The sequence below is a fragment of the Macaca thibetana genome, chromosome 13 (genome assembly GCF_024542745.1).
Source record: "Macaca thibetana thibetana isolate TM-01 chromosome 13, ASM2454274v1, whole genome shotgun sequence".
Classification (NCBI taxonomy): Eukaryota; Metazoa; Chordata; class Mammalia; order Primates; family Cercopithecidae; genus Macaca; species Macaca thibetana.
The window spans coordinates 12580511-12600084 of NC_065590.1; the positions used below are offsets into that span (position 1 = coordinate 12580511).

General features: G+C 45.3%; 1 protein-coding gene across 2 annotated transcripts in view; it reads left to right on the plus strand.

The window, feature by feature from the left end:
- The window catches only part of SMYD1 (SET and MYND domain containing 1), a 45117-nt gene that overhangs the window by 17784 nt on the left and 7759 nt on the right, over positions 1-19574 (plus strand). Inside the window, exons 3-7 of one of the 2 annotated variants that reach the window (XM_050754195.1) lie at positions 3068-3281; positions 6237-6367; positions 8687-8725; positions 11767-11956; positions 18149-18241. In XM_050754195.1, the coding sequence (XP_050610152.1) occupies positions 3068-3281; positions 6237-6367; positions 8687-8725; positions 11767-11956; positions 18149-18241 (667 nt within the window). The remainder of the gene's footprint in view (positions 1-3067; positions 3282-6236; positions 6368-8686; positions 8726-11766; positions 11957-18148; positions 18242-19574) is intronic. The other variant, XM_050754196.1, reaches the window with a different exon arrangement.

Consider the following 19574-nt stretch of genomic DNA (forward strand, 5'->3'; position numbering starts at 1 on the left):
GGCTGTTGACAGCAGTGATTCCAAACTGCAGCCACAGGCTGAAACTGGCTTGCAGACTCCTGCTGTAGGGCTCCCCAGTGTTTAGTTTATTTATGTATTTTGGATACAGGGTCTTGCTCTGTTGCCCAGGATGGAGTGCAGAGGCCCTGATCACAGCTCACTTGACCTCCTAGGCTCAAGTGATCCTCCCACCTCAGCCTCTCGACTAGCTGGGACCACCGGCATGCACCACCACACCTGGTTAATTTTTGTATTTTTTATAGAGATGGTGTTTTGTCATGTTGCCCAGGGTAGCCTCGAACTCCTGAGATCAAGCAATCCACCCGTCTCAGCCTCCCAAAGTGCTGGTATTATAGCCGTGAGCCACCATGCCCAGCCAAGGGGCAAGTGTTTTTAAATTGATCCACCAATGTTTAAAAATTGGGAAATTTCACATTTTAAAATTAGGATTTTTGACTTCTCTTGGAAAACAAAAACAAACAAAAAAAACTGAAGATCTGGCAAAATAGGCTAGAGCTCAGTAGTATCTGCCACCTTTGAAAAAATACAGAGCTTTCTAAGTCACAGCAGCACCACTGCTCCCTGTGGTCATACACGTTACACCAGAGAGTGCATTTGAGTTTGCAACTAACGGCCTTTCCTGGTGGCCATCATCAGAAATCTTAAGGCCAGTAGCTCCAGTGCAAGAGATTCCCAAGTCCTAGAGGCTTGGTGCTGGGCTGCAGGGAGATGCTCAGGAAGCCAGCACTTCAGAGCAAAGGAGATGGAAATGGTGACTGGGAGCATTTTCACTGTGTGCGTAGGGTGTGAAGTTAAGGTACAGAATGGAATTGTCATATCATGATGATTTTTAGGAACCTGCAGGATGAAATGGCTCAGTCAACCTCTCCATGCCCCTTGGCTCCATCTACTGAAACAATACATATGCTTCAAGAACTAAAGTAAATGGCACCTCCTGTGACAGTTATTGAGTTGAAATCTATCACGCATTGACCTCTATTCTCTGAGCTTCATAACCCTTTCCTCATTATTTGGAGGCAGCAGATCTTCCATGTGCTGAGTTGTATTTTCCCCAGTGCTGCCCTGGGCTCCCTGTGAAGACACGTCAGTTTCCAGGCACCTGGAGTCCCACGCGGGGCATTTCTCCAGAAATAACTCAGTGACTCAAACGGGAGAAATCGGGAAAATGAAAAAGGTTCTGGAAACAGATGGTTGGTGATGGTTGCACAACAGCGTGAGTGTGCTTAATGCCACCAAACTGTATACTTTAAAATGGTTAAAATGGTTCAAAAAGAGGTGGGGGACAGAAAGGACCCTGAGGTGATGACACTGTTTAGTATCTTGACTGTGCAGGTGGATACACGAAGCTACATAGGTGATAACATTGTATATAAGTAAACACACATACACATTCATGAATATAAGCAAAATGGAAGAAATCTGAATAACAGAGGTGGGATAATATTCTGGCTGTGATGTTAGTTTTCCAGAATGTTACCATTAGAGGAAACTGGGCAAAATGTACAAGGGATCTCTTTGTATTGTTTTCCAACTGCCTGTAAATCTGCAATTATCTCAATTAAAATTTCAATTAAAAAAAAAAAAAAAAACGAGGAGAGGGCCTGTGCTTTGCCCAGCAGGTCTCTCCTCAGGAACAGGATCTGTCCTAGACCACCATCCCCTCCCTAGGTGCCTGAAAAGTGAGCAGTCAGTGGGTGGCAGGAACATTAAAGTGTCCCTGGGTTATAAGCTTCATCACAGGCCACCTAATAGTTAACAAAGAGGCCTTTGGGGTGAAGTACACCCCTCTGTCTCATACTCAAGTCCCTGTGTCTCTACAGGTCTCCTCCTGTCCCACCTGGCCTCCTGCTCTTCCCGCAGAGCCCCGCTCCAGCCAGGCCAGGTCCTGCACGTGGCATGCCCGTGGCTGCCTCGAGGCCTCTGCTCACACTGTTTCCCCACCTAGATGGCCTTCTCCACTTTCACGCTACCCAATCATTAAGAATATCAATACCGGCCGGGCGCGGTGGTTCAAGCCTGTAATCCCAGTACTTTGGGAAGCCGAGACCGGCGGATCACGAGGTCAGGAGATCGAGACCATCCTGGTTAACACGGTGAAACCCCGTCTCTACTAAAAAAATACAAAAAACTAGCTGGGTGAAGTTGCAGGCGCCTGTAGTCCCAGCTACTCGGGAGGCTGAGGCAGGAGAATGGCGTAAACCCGGGAGGCGGAGCTTGCAGTGAGCTGAGATCCGGCCACTGCATTCCAGCCTGGGCGACAGAGCGAGACACCGTCTCAAAAAAAAAATAATAATAATATCAACACCTTCACATATAATGCAGACACCTATTACCTCACTTTGTCTTCTGAATACCTCTGGAGGTTAGCACAGCAGGGAATATTTTCCCTATTTTACTGGCCACCAGATAGATTCAGAGAGGTCAAGTGACTTGCCCAGGTTCACACAGTAAGAAGTGGAAACAGGTCATTAGACTCCTGATGCAAGGCTCATCACAGTAGGCCACAATGTTAAGAGAGACCCAGGCTGCCGCACCTCTCTGTGTCCCCAGACCCCATGGGACCTGGCTCCTGCCCAAACCTCCACCTTTATTTGGTCTCCATTTCTTGCTCCCTGTGCTCCCGCCACCTCTACCTTCCTGCTGTTTCTCCATCAGACCAAGCTCATTCCTTTGTACTCACTGCTCTCTCCCGAAGTGCTCTTTCTCCAGTGTCACAGAGCCAGCTCCTCCACCCCTTCCAGTTCCAGCTCAAATGTGCCTCCCCTGTGACACTTCCCTGGAAGACCTTAGCTTCCCCACCCCAGTCACTCTCTATCATGTCACCCTGTATTATTTTTTCTGCATAGCACTTTCTATGTAAAATGTGCTTGTTTACTTACCTCTCCCCCACTATATGAAGCATCACAATAGAATAAATTCCATCTATCTAGTTTAAAACCGTATCTTGGGCCCAACATTGTGCCTGGCATGCATGAGACACCCAGTAAATGTGTGTTGAATGAATGAATGCAGCTGTAGTGCCCCCCTGCTGCTGCCCATCCCACAGGCTGGCGGCGCGCATCATGTGGCGGGTGGAGAGAGAAGGCACCGGGCTCACGGAGGGCTGCCTGGTGTCTGTGGACGACTTGCAGAACCACGTGGAGCACTTTGGGGAGGAGGAGCAGAAGGAGCTGCGGGTGGACGTGGACACGTTCTTGCAGTACTGGCCGCCCCAGAGCCAGCAGTTCAGCATGCAGTACATCTCTCACATCTTCGGAGTGGTAGGCCCCCTGCGTCCCTTCTCCACCCTCCCTGTCTGTCTCCTCTTTCCTTCCCTCCTCCTGCTTGGGGAGGGTGGGGCTTCTCAGAAGTGAACTACGAGGCGGAAGCCCTGTCCGCCCTGGACCCTAATTTCTGTTTCCATAAAGGTCTCATCTAGCCCAGGCAGCCAGAGGCTCTGGAGAAACCACCTTCTGTTTACCATATGTAGCAGAAACATCTACTGCCCTTTCCATTTCAGAGCCCAGGGACAGGCCTCCAAATGACCCAACTAATAAAATCCAGAGATTCTAGAGTATGATTCCTCATAAAGGAGGGGCCATGGTGACAGCTGTGATCGTCCAATAAGAAGTTTCCAGAAACTGCCAGGCCACAGCTGGGAGGGGAGGCCAAGAGGACTGAAAGAGGATAGGAGCTTGAAATGAAGACCCCTCATCCCGGACTCTGTCTTCTGGCCTTGTTTACTATGAGGCCATTCCTGCTCTATCTGAATTGTCATCCCACATACAAATCTTACTTATTTATCCATCTCTGGATGATAGATTTGGATGGTAATTTATCCTCTTACTTATCTGCACTTTTTATACTTTTTCCTCTCCACATTGAAAATAAAGACCCCCAATCACTATCCCTTCCTGCCCACCAGTCACTTTGGAAACCTTTTTCCAGGTCTGCCAGGCAGGATTGATGTGGAGGCTGCAGCAGTGGGGGCTGTGAGCCAGAGAGAGGGGAGTCAGGATTTTGGGGTGGGAGCAACCAAGCCAGGTGAGGCCATAACAGTCCCGGAAGTGGGGGCGAGAGCCCAGTGGATGAGGAGGCTCAGGTCCTGGCTGTGGGGATGGATGTGTTCCACCTGGTAGGCCAGGCTCTTTATGTGGCGAAGGTGAGCAGGCTGAGGAGGGAGGAGGACAAACATCACACTGACATCTCTCGAGTCTTCACCATATTGGGGGACAAAGGGAGAGAGATTGATTGAGTCCAAGGATTTGGCTCACACAATGGTGGAGGCTTGGTAAGTCCAAAATCTGCAAGGTAGGCCAGCAGGCTGGAGATCAGGGAAGAGTTGCAGTTCAAGTCCAGAGGCATTCTGCTGGCAGAACTCCTTGTTCAGGGGAGATGAGTCTTTATTCTCTTGAGGTCTTCAACTGATTAGATGAGGCCCACCCACATTCTAGCAGGCACTCTGCTTTACTCAACTCCACTAATTTAAATGTGAATCTCATCCAAAAACACCTTCACAGAAGCATACATTATAGTTTTTGACCAAATATCTGGGCACCATTGACCAGCCATGTTGGCACACAAAATTAACCACCACAGCTTCCCATGTATTATTTCACACAGTCTTTACAACACAAGGTAAGGTCCATGCTTTCAGCATTTCTGTTTTATAGAACAGAAAACCTAGGTCCAGAGAGGTTACATGACCTCCAAAAGCCACATGGTTAGCTTGTGCCCAGGGAAATTCCAGAGGCAATCTGTATTTTCAGGAGCCAGAGCTTCTACCTTTTTTTTTTTTTTTTTTTTTTTTTTTTTTTTTTTTTTTTTTGAGATGAGGGTCTTACTCTGTCACCCAGGCTGGAGTGCCGAGGTGCAATCATGGCTCATTGCAACCTCCATCTCCCAGGCTCAAGTCATCCTCACGCCTACCAAGTAGCTGGGACCACAGACGCACACCACTATGCCTGGCTAATTTTTGTATTTTTTTGTAGGAGCCGGGTTTCACCGTGTTGCCCAGGATGATCTTGCACTCCTGAGCTCAAGTGATCTGCCCATCTCGGCCTTCCAAAGTGCTGGGATTACAGGCGTAAGCCACCACGCCCGGTCTAAGCTTTTACTTTTAACAGTTATGTTCTATAGCCTTGGGGTGAATTGGTGTGTTGCGCAATCTTGGGCATCCCTAATAGGTCTGCGGACTAGGGCTAGAGGTCATATAATTACCAAAGGTTAGAGCTGAAAAGATCCTTGGAGCTCATCTAGTCCAATTTATTCAACCTATAGATGGGAAAACCAGGGCTCAGAGAAGAAAGAAGTTTGCTCCAAGTAGTACAGCTTGTTAGTGGTACTCACAGGCTTAACATCATGAACTTACTAAATGTCTGATGAGAATAAGTGGAGAAAGTGACACTCCTCCATATCTATGACAAATATTCCTGTGAGGGAATAAATGTCTACTGGGTTTCTGTTATATATAGCATGTATTCAGAGATGTATTTACAGATGAAGTGGAAATTTGCATGCAGTTACTAATGTATTCTAGGTTATATTTATTCTTCTGCATTTTTCATACTGTGAGAGCAGATATTTGGAGTCTGTTTCTGTAAAGAACAATTTATTTTTAAGGAAAAGAAAATCACTTGGATGCCACATCAGTAGTAACCAACTTGATTTGCCTTGAATCTCAGAGATAAGTGTTAAATATGGCACTCACCAGATTTAAAAATTGTGAGCAGGGAATATAACAGTATTCACCAGATACAAAATAATCAAAAGAGATGTTAATTTTTTTTATGAACAGCCACAGGAGTTTAAACTAAGTAGGCAGAGGAAATAGAGGAAGGAAAAGCTCTTTCACACATACACACACACACACACGCACACACGCGTGCAAAGAAGGGTACAGAGAGAAAAACCAAGTCAGAGACTGAGGAATACTCATGTAAGACCCAGATACAGAAAAAGGAAAACATTTCCATCTTTGACTCTTTTAGAATACAGCCACAAAAAACTTTCAAGGTAGGGTTGCATTTTTGCAGATGTGGGACTGTCCCATGGCCCTAATCTTGTGCGTCATTTGGAGTCACACAGAGAACAGGGGACTAATGTTCTGTGTCCAGACTCCCTAAGCATCTCCAGGGTGAGACTGGGTCCTCTGTTTTTTAAAATTGCTTTCAACAGCTAGAATAGCGTTCTTTCCATGTCTGTTGACTGACTCTTTCATCTTTTCCTCTGGGTAGATTAACTGCAACGGTTTTACTCTCAGTGATCAGAGAGGTCTGCAGGCCGTGGGCGTAGGCATCTTCCCCAACCTGGGCCTGGTGAACCATGACTGTTGGCCCAACTGCACTGTCATATTTAACAATGGCAAGTGAGTATGTCTTTATCTGGGGGGGTGTGTGATGGGGATGGGGAGACCTATGGTGTTTTGTCCACTTGACTTAAGCCAAAGTCAACCTGCTAAACCTCAACTAGCATAGATTTTAAATGTATAGCACATAGAAATCTCATTCCAGAATAATTGTGAATGAGAGAAAGGCATCATGGAGGATATCAAAGAATTCAACCTGGGTCATTTCTGAGTGTGTATGTTTCTTGGGGCTGCCTAGATGTGTCAGATAAACCTTTAACTACTATTTTAAAACTTGAAGCCTAGGATTATCTGTCTAGAGGTCATTTAGTCAAGGTCTCAGCAGGAATCAGGAGGCACACTCAAAGGGGTTTACCCAAATACAATTGAATGAAGGGACAGTTTACAGAAGTGTGGGCAGGGTTTAAGATACTAACAAGGGGCAGGGCCTGGTGGCTCATGCCTGTAATCCCTACACTTTGGGAGGCCGAGTAGGGGTGGATCACTTGAGGCCAGGAGTTCAAGATCAGCCTGGGCAACATAGTGATACTACTATATCCATAAAAAATAAATAAATACATAAATAAATACATTAGCCGGGCATTGTGGTGTGTGCCTGTAGTCCCAGCTACTCATGAAGATGAGGCAGGAGGATCACTTGACCCCAGGAGGTTGAGGCTGCAGTGAACTATAATCATGCCACTGCACTCACTCCAGCTTGGGTGACAAAGTGAGACCTTGTCTCTAAAACCAAACCAAACCAAACTAAACCAAACCAAACAAAATAACAACAAAAAGAAACTAACAAGGAATGGTGAGGTGCCCAGGGACTAGCAACACATGAAACCATCACCACCTCTAGGCCTGGAAGGGCAGGTGAAGGAAGCACTGTTTCTGCAGCTAGTGAGAGCTGGACATGGGCTAGAGGGCCCCCCAACAGCTCAGCTGTGGCTTACAACTGTGTCTAGAGAAACCAGCCAGCTGGCACCATGGCTCGGAAAAGAGGAAGTCAATGGACTAGATAGTCCAACCCCTCATTCCCCTAACCCTCTGCTCTCCTACCATTGGCCAAACCCCAACCTGAAGATGAGGGGTAAATAAGGGCACATTATGGATTTGGGGGTGCGGCACAAATGGAGAAGAATCAGTAGATGGAACGAGCCCCTGGTTGTCCATGGCTCGGGATGGGGAGATATAGGGGAATGAGGCTTGAGCAATATTAATTGCTTTTGCTCTTAGAGATGAGCTCTTATGACAGATACAAGCTGACTTTGAGTCATCAACAATGAGCAAGTTTCCCCCAAAAACTTCCTAGAAGCCAGACAATGGTGTCTGGTTCTCAGCTGAGAATCGGGCCTAAGCTTCAATATGCCAAGTACCCTGATTTCTCCTTTCCTTCCTATTTCTGAAACCAGGCTCTTAAGCAATTGAGAAAGTCACTTAAGATGGGAAAGTTTATTTTGGACTCAGATGATAATCTTTTCTCAGCATTTGTGTTTCCTTTCTGAAGCCTTTTGGGGTCACTGGCCTGGATCTCATGGAATCCTCCCTAGAGGGGCTGTTGACTGAGCTTGACCTGGATGGCAGAGAGGATCAAATTCAGCCATGTATGGGCCTGGGCTTTCTAGACGGCCCTCTTCTAAGTGGTAGTGACCCAAGGCTCCTCTTGTCATTGGGTATAACAACCACAGGAACCTAGGAACTCTTTCTTCTGTGTCTGCTCTGGCTTCCTTGCATCTACTAATTTCTAGCAGCCACATTTTATCCAGGCTTCTTGGCTTTTGTGCAAGAGAAGGTGACTTTGCATTTCCTGTCTAGCCACCTGCCATAGTGGAAAGAACCCTAGACATGGGGTTAGGGGCCCAGTTTGAACCCCAACAATTTTTATATACTATCGATTTGACCTAAACAGCCTCCATGTGCACTTCAAACTCTTTCCAAGACCGACATCCAAAGAGGCAATGTTTATTCATCCAGGATGCTTAATAGAATGATAATAACAGCATTGCGCATGTTTTTTCAGCACTCTGCTTTTAAGTGCGTTGTCTCATGACAGTCTCATTATAGGTGAGAACACTGAAACACAGGGAAGGGAAGGAACTTGTTCAGGTCAGGGTTGAGTACCTTTGAATCCAGAATGTCTTGTTCCAAATTCAGTGCACTTTCCACTCTAGCAGGCTGTGTCTTGTCCAGTGAGTCCAGCTAGAAGGGGCTAGGATAAAGGTTGTGATGGCCAAAGCTTTGATAGTGTGACCCAGAATGCTGTGCACCCTTGCACTGGATCACTCCTGACCAGCCAATGATAATGATTTCCATATGGGTGTCTGTTTTGTCTTTCAGTCATGAGGCAGTGAAATCCATGTTTCATACCCAGATGAGGTGGGTCAGTCCTTTCAAGCATCCCTGCTCCTCTGACCCGTCTCCCTCACTTGCCTGGTTTGCTGGAGCCACCCATTCCCAAGACTCCTTGACTGCCATCTGTCCATAATGTCCTTCTGCATCCCAGTGTCTCGTCTTTGCTGAATGGTGTATTTTAATGCATTTAAATTAACCATTTTTTCCTTACCCACATACCACCTGCCTTGTCTTTGCTTTACTTTGCCTCCTTTCTTCCTCCCTTTCATGCTTCACTTCCACTGCTCTTCCAACCTTGAAGCATGAACCCTTGTAGTCCACATCGTCTTAGCAAAAGCCTATCTTGTCTCCCTAAACCCTGCTTACCATGAAATGGGGACTGTGACTGACCTACTAAAGGACTGTCTGTTTATAAGCCCCAACTTCTTACCCAGACTGGGCTCCAAAAAATAGCATCTATAACCGATATTTTTAATAAATGTTTATTCCCAGTATTCTGCTTACTGCTTCTGACCAACTACGAATGAGTAGTTTAGGTTAAATTTTACTTCTGACTTTTCTTGATGACAACCAAATGGCCCTAGATGGGTCTTTTCCTCGGGGTGGGGTTGACAGCCCTTGAAGTGGTCTTTGGATTAAGAACAAAATGCTGTGTGGGAGTTTGGGCTTTGGGAATGCTGGGGTAGAAGTGGTTGGTGCATTTGAGTCTGTGTTGCTGTGCACTGCACGTGACTTTGGATGATTCACATCATCTCTTGGGCTTGGGTTCCACATCTGTAGAGAAAGGTCAAGAGGAGAGTGCTCTAGGGACCTTCCTAGTTCGAAGTCTCTGTAGCTCTGGACTCTGTCCCTAACCTCTGTGAGAAATACATAAATAGGCTGCTTACTTGTGGCTCAATTAGCTGAACTATAGAATTGCAGATTGTTGGAGGTAGAAGGGGCCTGGGGTACAAGGTGGGGATGAAGCTTGTCCAAGGAAGCTGGTTGGAGGGAGAGCCAGGGCTGAAACCCTCATCTCCTGCCTCCTGCAGTGCTTATTTCAGGCTGGTCTCCATTCCTCTCCCCCAATCTCCAGTTTCAAGTAAGGTAAAATGAGGCATACATATATGCATCTTTTCATATTTAAGTCACATTAAGTTAATTTGGTTTTGAAAAATTTCTAATACCATTGGAATAATCGGAGATACCCTGAGACCATGCAAGAATTGGCACAATCATGATAGGAAGCAAAATTACTGGAAATTCTAGCCCAATTGGCCACTGATTCACTGTGGAATTAGAATATGTCACTATGGTGGGCTGCCTCTGTAAAAGGGACTCGTGGGGGCAGAACTGGTTACTTACCCAATAGGGTTAAATACTGGAGATCCTGGCTCAGGAGATGCTCACATGGAATTACTTAGGACATTAGTAGAGTCCTAAAAATCAAAGACTTTGATGCATCTTAATTCCCGTGCATCGAAGACCCAGGAAGCAGGCTGAAAACAACCAGGCAAGGCTACTATGTTGAGGGGAATCGTGAATGGTATGAAGTTCTAATCCTGGCTCTGTCCCCAAAGTGCTGTGGGACCTATCCCTCTTGTGTCACTATCCTCATTTGTGAAATGAGCATCCCTGCAGCTCAGACAAACTAGGATTCTAAGCAGAACTGTGAGCAGAATCACCCGGCCTTCCTCTCCTACTGGCCTTTCATCACTACAGTAACCGCTGCTGCTGAAAATTGGGGTAAGGAACAAAGGAAAGGAGTGACAAATGGTGAGCAGGCACTTCAGTTTTGCAGACTCCACAGGAGTTGTTTTTATACACATTAACACATTAATAGGTGTGTCAGTGTATCTCACTTTGGGAGAAGGATTTTTTATCCATCAGTGGTCACCTCAGACGCCTGGACATGAACGTCACTACCATTCAGCAGTTGCTTCCTTGATTGTCATCTCAGAGCACAGGGAAGGGGCTGCCTTTGACTGGGACTCTTCTTGGGTGCTGGAGTCTTGCCCTTGCTTTTGCATGGTGTCTAACTGAGCCTTCCTGGGAGGTAAAAGAAATGACCATGGATCTCTGTGCAGGCACTCTCCCCAGCCCTCTGCATCCTGCCACTTGCTCTCTGGATGATGGCTTCCCACTAGGCAGGGAGGCCCCAGGATTCTGGGGAGGTACAGGAGCACGGTTTAGGACCCAGCTTGCAGGGCCCACCACTTGTTTTCTGTAGCTGTCTGGCCTTGTGGTGGAGGATGCATGGCTGAGAGATCCACAGGCTGACCTCTACCTGTTTGGCTCAGCTGGATGTCAGTTCTGCAGCAGGTTTTTACCTTCAACATCTTCAGTACCTATCTCATTAAGTAAGGTGGGTTGTGCTATAGGTAATTGAGGGTCAGGTCTAGGCTGGAAGGGAACTGAAATGCCATCTGCCCTTGCTAACGACCTTCAACCAACAAGCCACATCCCCCAATAAACACAAAAGTGAACAATGCAGTGAGCTAACAGAGCCAGCCTTTGTTTATTTGCCTTCAATGATCTCCAGTGGGCTAAGTCTCGTTAGGTAATTTGGCCTGAACCATTGGACTGAAGGTCAAGAGGTGACTTCGAGTTAGACACCGAATGAGCCAAGGTTGTGGGTAACTGAATTTTTATGTTTCTGAGAGAGTAGTCCCCAAACTAACCAGAAAAGATTTTCAAGTTTTTTCTTGTTTGGAGTTTCTGCCTTATTATTTCTCCTTCTTTTATTACAGACAATCAGTAGCTAAAAGTAAAGGGAGACTTATGGGCATGGACATTCTGTCTGGTTTTATGACCAAGCCCAGCTCTCTACTAGGAGTCTATTTGAGCTGATTCCAGAGCAGTTAACTGAATGGAGTGGATCGGACTGTTCTAAGGAATAGAGTAGAACTATCCACAAAATCATCCTTTAGGTCACATTTCTCCTTTTGTGGAGTCAATGGGGGTTTCTGACTGCCAGTGAAAGTCATTGTCTTTGAGACCCAACTCCACAAAGCCTTGGAGGAGAGCATGGATCCCATTCCAGTAGGCCTGGATTCGAGTCACCTTTTCCTTTCGCCCTGCTCCAGAATTGAGCTCCGGGCCCTGGGCAAGATCTCAGAAGGAGAGGAGCTGACTGTGTCCTACATCGACTTCCTCAACGTCAGTGAAGAACGCAAGAGGCAGTTGAAGAAGCAGTACTACTTTGACTGCACATGTGAACACTGCCAGAAAAAACTGAAGGACGACCTCTTCCTGGGGGTGAAAGACAATCCCAAGGTACATGCAACCCTGCTGCTGAGGTATTTGTGTCCATATTCGCCAGGAGCCAGTCACAGGTGGTTTCACAGCTAATCAGTGTGCCTTGCCCATGAGCTTCCTAGGGAGCAGCTGTGACCCTGGGGAGGAGGCAGGGTATGAGAGCAGAGCACCGTGGGTAGGTCCCAGCTAAGTCCTGGCACTGCCACTTGCCAGGTGTTTGAGTTTGGGGAAGTCACCCAGTTTTCTCAACTGTAAAATAGGAATGATGGTCCCATTGCAAGAGGTTGTTATAAAAATTAAAGAAGATGATGTGTATAAAAGGAGTGGCATACGGAGTAGACACTGGAAATTTTGGTTCCTCCTGTTGCTCCTTTATGAGTTGAGGGATGTTGAGAATTTAAGGTGCTGAGATCAGATGGGCAAAGATATTTGTCATCTGGTTATGAAAAAGATATTCCTAGTCCCATGGGGATGGGCAGTGTGGAGACAGGGCTATGTTTAGATTGGTCAACATCCTGAACTCCTGGGTAACTGTTGCTAGTTGATGGTCAGTCTGTTGAGCAGCAGAAGAAGGCTTGCTGACGGGAGGTCAAGAGCCCAGCTGAGCTGGGAGAGAGCGCTGAGGCGCCAGGTGTCAGAGTAGCCAGTTAAAGCAACAGAGCAGAAATGAGTGTGAAGTATTTAATCACTTACTGCAATAGTGTTAAACAAGAAGCCAAAACCGAAGAAAGCACTGACTCTTCTTGTCCATTTCCTCCAGGGAAGCTGTGCTCAGGGGGAGGATAAGGGGGATCATCACAGTCATGGAGGCATCTCACATGGCATTCTCTTTTATAAGGACACCAGTCATATGGGGTTAGGAGCCCACTCTATTCCAGTATGATCTCACCTTAACTAATTACATCTGCAATGACCCTATTGCCAAGTAAGATCTCATTCTGAGGTAGCTTCTGGGGCTAGACTTCAACATATGAATTTTGGGAGGATACAATTTTACCCCTAACACTGTGTATGCTACCATTTATGAACATTAAAAGGCACACACACACATGCACACCCATGCCCATGCAAGCATACTCGGTCTCCATACAGAAGTAGGAGGACCAGTGATGCCTGGGGTGAAGATATTGAGAGTCACCCTTCGCAGGAAGAGACAAAGCAGTTGGGGCCCAAGGATTAATGTTTTCTATAGGAACAACCTCTTTTCAGAGAAGCAAAGGTCTGTATTCTAGGAGATTTATATTGGATGTATGTGAGAGGCACTGAGCACTACATCATGGGCACTACAGAGAAGAATTTGTTATTGCACCCACCCTCACCCCGACCTTTCAGAACCTGCGGAAAGCATGTCTTATCTGTGAGCCAGCCAGCCTTCCTTCCTGGAGACAGGCACTGAGTATTTGTTTCATAACTTGCTTCCACACTACGTAATTATTATTATTATTATTATTATGAGGCCAGACCCTCTTTTCTCTGTTCTAAAATAAAACAACCATGTGGTCATTTCTTTAGACTTTTTGATGTTTACCTGGCAGTTTCAATCGTTCAGAAGGCTATGTGTGACCTTTAGTTCCCATCCCTTCACTTTAGATATGCTGTTACCAGCTGGTGACAATACACACACGTCTTCAGTATGAATTGCAGAGTTGGCATTTCTCTTGATATAAAAGATTGATGATTTCAGCTTGAACCTACCTGAATTCAAGGCAAAAACTTTCTATTGTATTTTATATCAAATTGAGTTTCTCTATTAAAACAACTCAAAATAAAAATACCAATACTAACTGAGCAGGAAAAAATTGAGTATATCTTTTTAAAAGCAAATGCTTCCTCAGGCATTAAAAAAAGTCCATAATAATGTAGTAGGAAGAATACTGGAAGAAGAATTATGAGGCCTGTGTACTAGTACTGGCTATGACTCTAAACACCTGGGCTTGGCCAAGTCTCTTCCTTCTGGGCCTCAGTTTCCTCATCTGTAAAATGGGGAGTTGGACTAACTTATTAACCATTTCCTCAAGCTGGACTGTCTATGATGTCATCACAGTCATTTCCTTTCTTTTCTCTATAACGCTGTATCCCAGACTGATAAGCCTCCATCAGTACACCATCCTCAAACCTTCAAATGCCATCAAAATCTTTCCTAGCTCCTCAATATATGTTTATGTAAACCTACATAGAAATAAAAACCAAATATTTTTAAAATGGGAAAATAATAGCAAAATTTATGACATTTTTACTCAGTTGTGTCTCTGGACTATCTTTGTTTAGGCTGCTTAGGTTTTCTTTTGTAATCATTCTTTTTTAAAATTTATTTTATTTTTATTTATTTTTGAGATGAGGTTTCACTCTGTCACCCAGGCTGGAGTGCAGTAGTGTGATCTCAGCTCACCGCAGCCTCGACTTTCTGGGCTCCAGAGATTCTCCTGCCTTAGGCTCCTGAGTAGCTGGGACCATGGGTGCGTGCCACCACTGCAGACTAATTTTTGTATTATTTGTAGAGACGGGGTTTCACCATGTTGCCCAGGCTGGTCTCAAATTCTTGGCCTCAAGTGATCCGCCCGTCGCAGCCTCTTGAAGTGCCGGGATTACAGGCATGAGCCACAGTGCCTGGCGGGTTTTTCCCCTGTCTCTCTCCAGCCTTTACTCATGATTTTCAAATAGGAATGTGCCAGGCCGGGCACGGTGGCTCACGCCTGCAATCCCAGAATTTTGGGAGGCCGAGGCAGGCAGATCACAAGGTCAGGAGTCTGATACCAGCCTGGACAATATGGTGAAACCCCATCTCTACTAAAAATACAAAAATTAGCCGAGCATGGTGGCCCACGCCTGTAATCCCAGCTACTCAGGAGGCTGAGGCAGAAGAATGGCTTGAACCCGGAAGGCGGAGGTTGCAGTAAGCTGCGATCGCACCACTGCATTCCAGCCTGGGCGACAGAGAAAGACTCCGTCTCAAATAAATAAATAAATATATAAATAAATAAATAAAATGAAAAAAATCAAATAGAAATGTGCCAATTTCTCCAGGCTTGGGAACCAACATCCTTCTTACCCCTTCTCCCTCCTTGGCTCCTTTTCCTCTGGCTCCTCCCCTTTCCTCTGGCTCCTCCCCGTTCATCTGGCTCCTCCCCTTTCCTATGGCTCCTCCCTTCTCCTCTGGCTCCTCCCCCAGCCCCTCAGATCGCCCAACCCTTGCTCCTTCTCCTCCGCCTCTGGGTCCTCCCTCCCTCTTCCTCCTTGTTTTCTGTAGAATCTGATGCTCCTGGAGACAGCAGCCTTTCACCACGGGGGTTCCTTAAATCCTGTGTGCAAATCAGAATGTTCTTGCCTTTATTGTGAAGAGTGGAGCCAAGTGGAACAACTCCGTTTCCCTTCTCACAATAGATTCATCACATGTTGCACTTACTAATTAACAACCTTTCTGCCAGGTTGTTTTGGGGGATCTTGTAAGTTGCCTCTTTAAACAAAATTGACTCACTTCCAGAGCTTCAAGTGACACTCCTCCTTACATCATCAAACTGAGCAAGACTTTGATGAACACTTAACCACTTGGTATTCTCTTAATCTATCCTACGAGCTACTGATTACTCCAGAAGGTTCACTAAAAATTTTGAGATTTAAAGATAATAGAATTTACAGTAGATTAGATATCAGGGGTCATAAACTATACATGATTTTGTGAATCATACTTGGGTAATAAGCTATGGCTATAACTAGAAATGTGGGTTTGACAGATTAATGGCACACCTCTGGTCCATCAGTCACAGAACTCTGCACAACCAGGCAAGACATAGGCTTAATTCCAATAGGCTTAGGAAAGCAGTCACACACTGAAATGACTTCTTTGGGACAAAGACATGATTTGAGTTAACAGAGGGCTGAACAGCATTCCGGGGCATAAGGTAGCAGCTGGTAGCAGCAGGAGATTTCAGCCAAAGCCAGAAATCTCAGTCAAGTCAAAGGTCAAGGCCAAGGTTAAGCTAGGAGTGAGACCTGCAAGCAGAAGCTAGAGCACTGGTGGGTGCATCCATTATCAGAGTCAGGCCATGGAACAAATGCAGGTAGACACATAGAATAACTAACTCCAGGGAGGCCCAGATACAGAAGGATATGGAAATAAGGATAGCCAAAATTATAGGGATAGCCAAGAGCTATACAAAAGCCAAAGTGGGTGAGGTGGGCAGAAGAACAAATGTAGTACCCCTTTCCTTAGGAGAGCCTGACCCTGAAACAAGCTGTCCTGGCCAGAGGGCTCTCATACTGCAAGATGAAAACCCATGGCAGAACTGGTCCAGGACAGCTGGAAGAAGGAGGGAAGATGGTCTACAGAGAGGGATACGTTTTCATTGCAACAAATGCCCATTCTCTTGTTACTCTTTGGTAGTTTACTGAGGGTGACTTCACAAAACAATGTGAACCGCAAATCGAAAGGAAGCTGTTGAGTCTAATTCTTTATAGTGAAAAAATTGGACAACCGGAGAACTGGTTAAATAAATTATCCTAGCTTCATACAGTGGAAAACTTTACATTTATTAAAATGATATAGTTTTATATTGATATGGGAAAATGTCTGCAAAATACTGAGTGAAAAATTGCTATAGACAGATATATGGTATAATTCCAGTTAGAAAACATAGTCAATCCTATTGGCACGTACATACACATAGGCATGTGTGTGCACACATAGGACTGAAATTCAGCCAGTGCTTACTGGCAAAGTCATTTAGACATGCCCAATGTTTAATTTAATTTAATCTAATAATTTTATTTAATTTTTTTTTGAGACAGGGTCTGGCTGTGTCACTCAGGCTGTAGTGCAGTGGTGTGATCTCGGCTCACTGCAACCTCTGCCTCCTGGGTTCAAGTGATTCTTGTGCCTCAGCCTCCCTAGTACCTAGGACTACAGACGTGCACCAGTATACCTGGCTAATTTTTGTATTTTTAGTAGAGATGGGGTTTCACCCTATCGTGCAGGTTAGTATCAAACTCCTGATCTCAGGTGATCTGCCCGCCTGGGCCTCCCAAAGTGCTGGGATTACAGGCGTGAGCCATCATGCTGGGCTGACATACCCATTGTTGATGGTCACTGTCTGTGCTTTGATTAGTCAGTGCTTTTTCTCTATCAGTCATTAAGTATTTTAAATATTATTTCTGTATGCATGCGTAGGAAAATGTTCCCCCAGATACTAACTGTAGTCATTAGGTGAGTTCTAGGGATTTCTACTTTTTTATTTTTTAACATACTTTTAAATATTGTTTTAATTTTCACAACTTGCATATGTCAATTTTACAGTCAGAATAAATAATAAAGTTATTTTCATTTTGGAAAAAAGTTATAAAAGATTTGCTTAAGCAAAAAAAAATGTTTCAGAAAAGGACTTCCGATAGGAATAAGCATAGCATGTAAACTTCTTGTTTGGACTTTGAGAAATTTGGCTCTTTTCCTTCAAAATTATTATGTCCCTGTGGGAAACGGCTTCTTAATTATGGCACTTCCTTGCCTCAAATATCAAAACCTTGTTTTGTTTTGTTTGTAAGATCACTAGGCTTCTTAGGCAAATGTAGAATCCTAATGAGTCCAGATTTCACAGGAACAGCTGACAGATGTTCTCCTGATATCCTTTTGGCTAAGACAAGGAAATACAGGCTGGATGCTAAGACATTTGGAAGAGTTTGAATAATTATAATCACAAGGACCCTCCTTAATGAACTCGAAGACAAATCGGAGTATGATTTTTGGGTCAAGTCCTTGGGGTCTGTCTTTAGCCCTGTGCTGGCTAGTATTTAAATCAATGACTTGGATGACAACAAAAATGCAAGGGTGTACCTGTGGAAATATGTGGTTGACTTGAAACAAAGAGGGACACCAGCAAATATTTTGGGTGATAGAATCCAAAATGCCAGAGAAAACGCAATAGCTATCAATGTCAGTTTCTGCCCTGGGGTTCAAAGGGCCAGGAATTTGCACAGGCTGGAATGATTGGCTGACAGCAAGGGTCTGAGACTTGGCTTAATAGAAAACAGAAGTCAGAAATGTGATGAGAGAACTGGAATAGCTACAGGATCTTGGGTAGCATTTATAGGAATAAGGCATTCAGAATGAGGAAGGCATTAACCTTGCACTACATTGAATGTCAAAGATGGCAACTACTCAAAGGTGGAACGGGTTGCCTCACGAAGGCATCTCTAGCTCAATGGGTCTCTCTTTCCCAGCCCTCTCAGGAAGTGGTGAAGGAGATGATACAATTCTCCAAGGATACATTGGAAAAGATAGACAAGGCTCGTTCGGAGGGTTTGTATCATGAGGTAAGAATTCACTTGTTACAGAGGATGGGGTTAGAGAGGAGGGTGGAAACGTTCTCTAGTAAGGGAGGGAAATGGGGTGGGAATGGGCGGGCAGGGGGCTACCAAGCAGGTTGTTTTTCTAGATGTCCCTTGGTTGAGACCATGACTCTTCTTGCCCCTAAACCTTTAGCATCTCTTAGGGGTGTATTCTCAGTGACTGATTATTAACCCACTGAGACTGGGTCCGAGGGGAGCAAATGCAGACAGACACTTGTCCCTGGGGGATCTGTGATGTCTAAACCTGGCATCAGAGATGAGGGAATGCAGATGGCAGTGGACATACTGGGAGTGAGTTTCATGCTTTCCCATAATTGAATGCATGTGCCAGCTACAGTTTTCTGCCTCTGCCAACTGAGCATTCATCCTTGGCTCTTGAAGCGCCAGGGATTCTCAGCTGGCTCTATACTAGAATCACCTTTGAAAAATTTTGATACTCAGGCCCCCACTCAGGACAATTTCACCAGAATCTCCGGGCATGGAACCCTGATAGCAAGATTTTTAAAGCTCTCAGGTGATTTCAATGTGTAACCAAAGGTGAGACCCACTGCCAGACACTGGCCTGCAGGGTATTTGCATTGAATTAACCTGAGCAGCTTGTTGGAAATACTGATTTCCAGTCTCACACTCTAAGATGTGACTCATTCAATCTGCAGCAGAAAACAGGGACCATGAATTAGCATTTTTGTTCCCCAAGCTCGCTAAACAACTTGAATGTTAATGCCACTAGAGCATGTCAGTGCGGGAGATTAATTTCTATTCATTTCTATTTATATTTTCCTTCTCTTCTTCCTCCTTCTTTACTAACTCGCTTATTGCACATTTCTAAGCCCTTACTGGGGTGGCCAACATAAGACACTCTCCTTGCCTGGAAGGAGTTCTGTCAGGTGGGGAGACAGTCACACAAACAAGGTGTTACTGTACAACATGGAAAATCTATGTCAGAGGCACGAGGTGGGAGCTGGAGTGAGCAGGAGGTCCCCACTGGCTCCATTGCGCTGGCTTCTCTCCTCTACATTTCTTCTCCTTCCCCATTCAGACCTGGCAGGGCTAGGTGTGACTCTGGACACTGCCCCCATGGGTTTAAGAGGATTGTTTTCAGGATGAATTGATTGCCAGCCATCATCTTTCCACTTCCTGCTACGCCCCCACCACCTCAGGTTGCCTCATGAACTCTGGGAAAGTCTCAGAGCAAAATTAGTTCTCACTGATTTTAAACGGAAGGAATTGTACGGCATTTCTCCCATGAGAGCTTCAAAGGAAGGAGAGGAGAACAATGAACACCTAAAATCTAGAG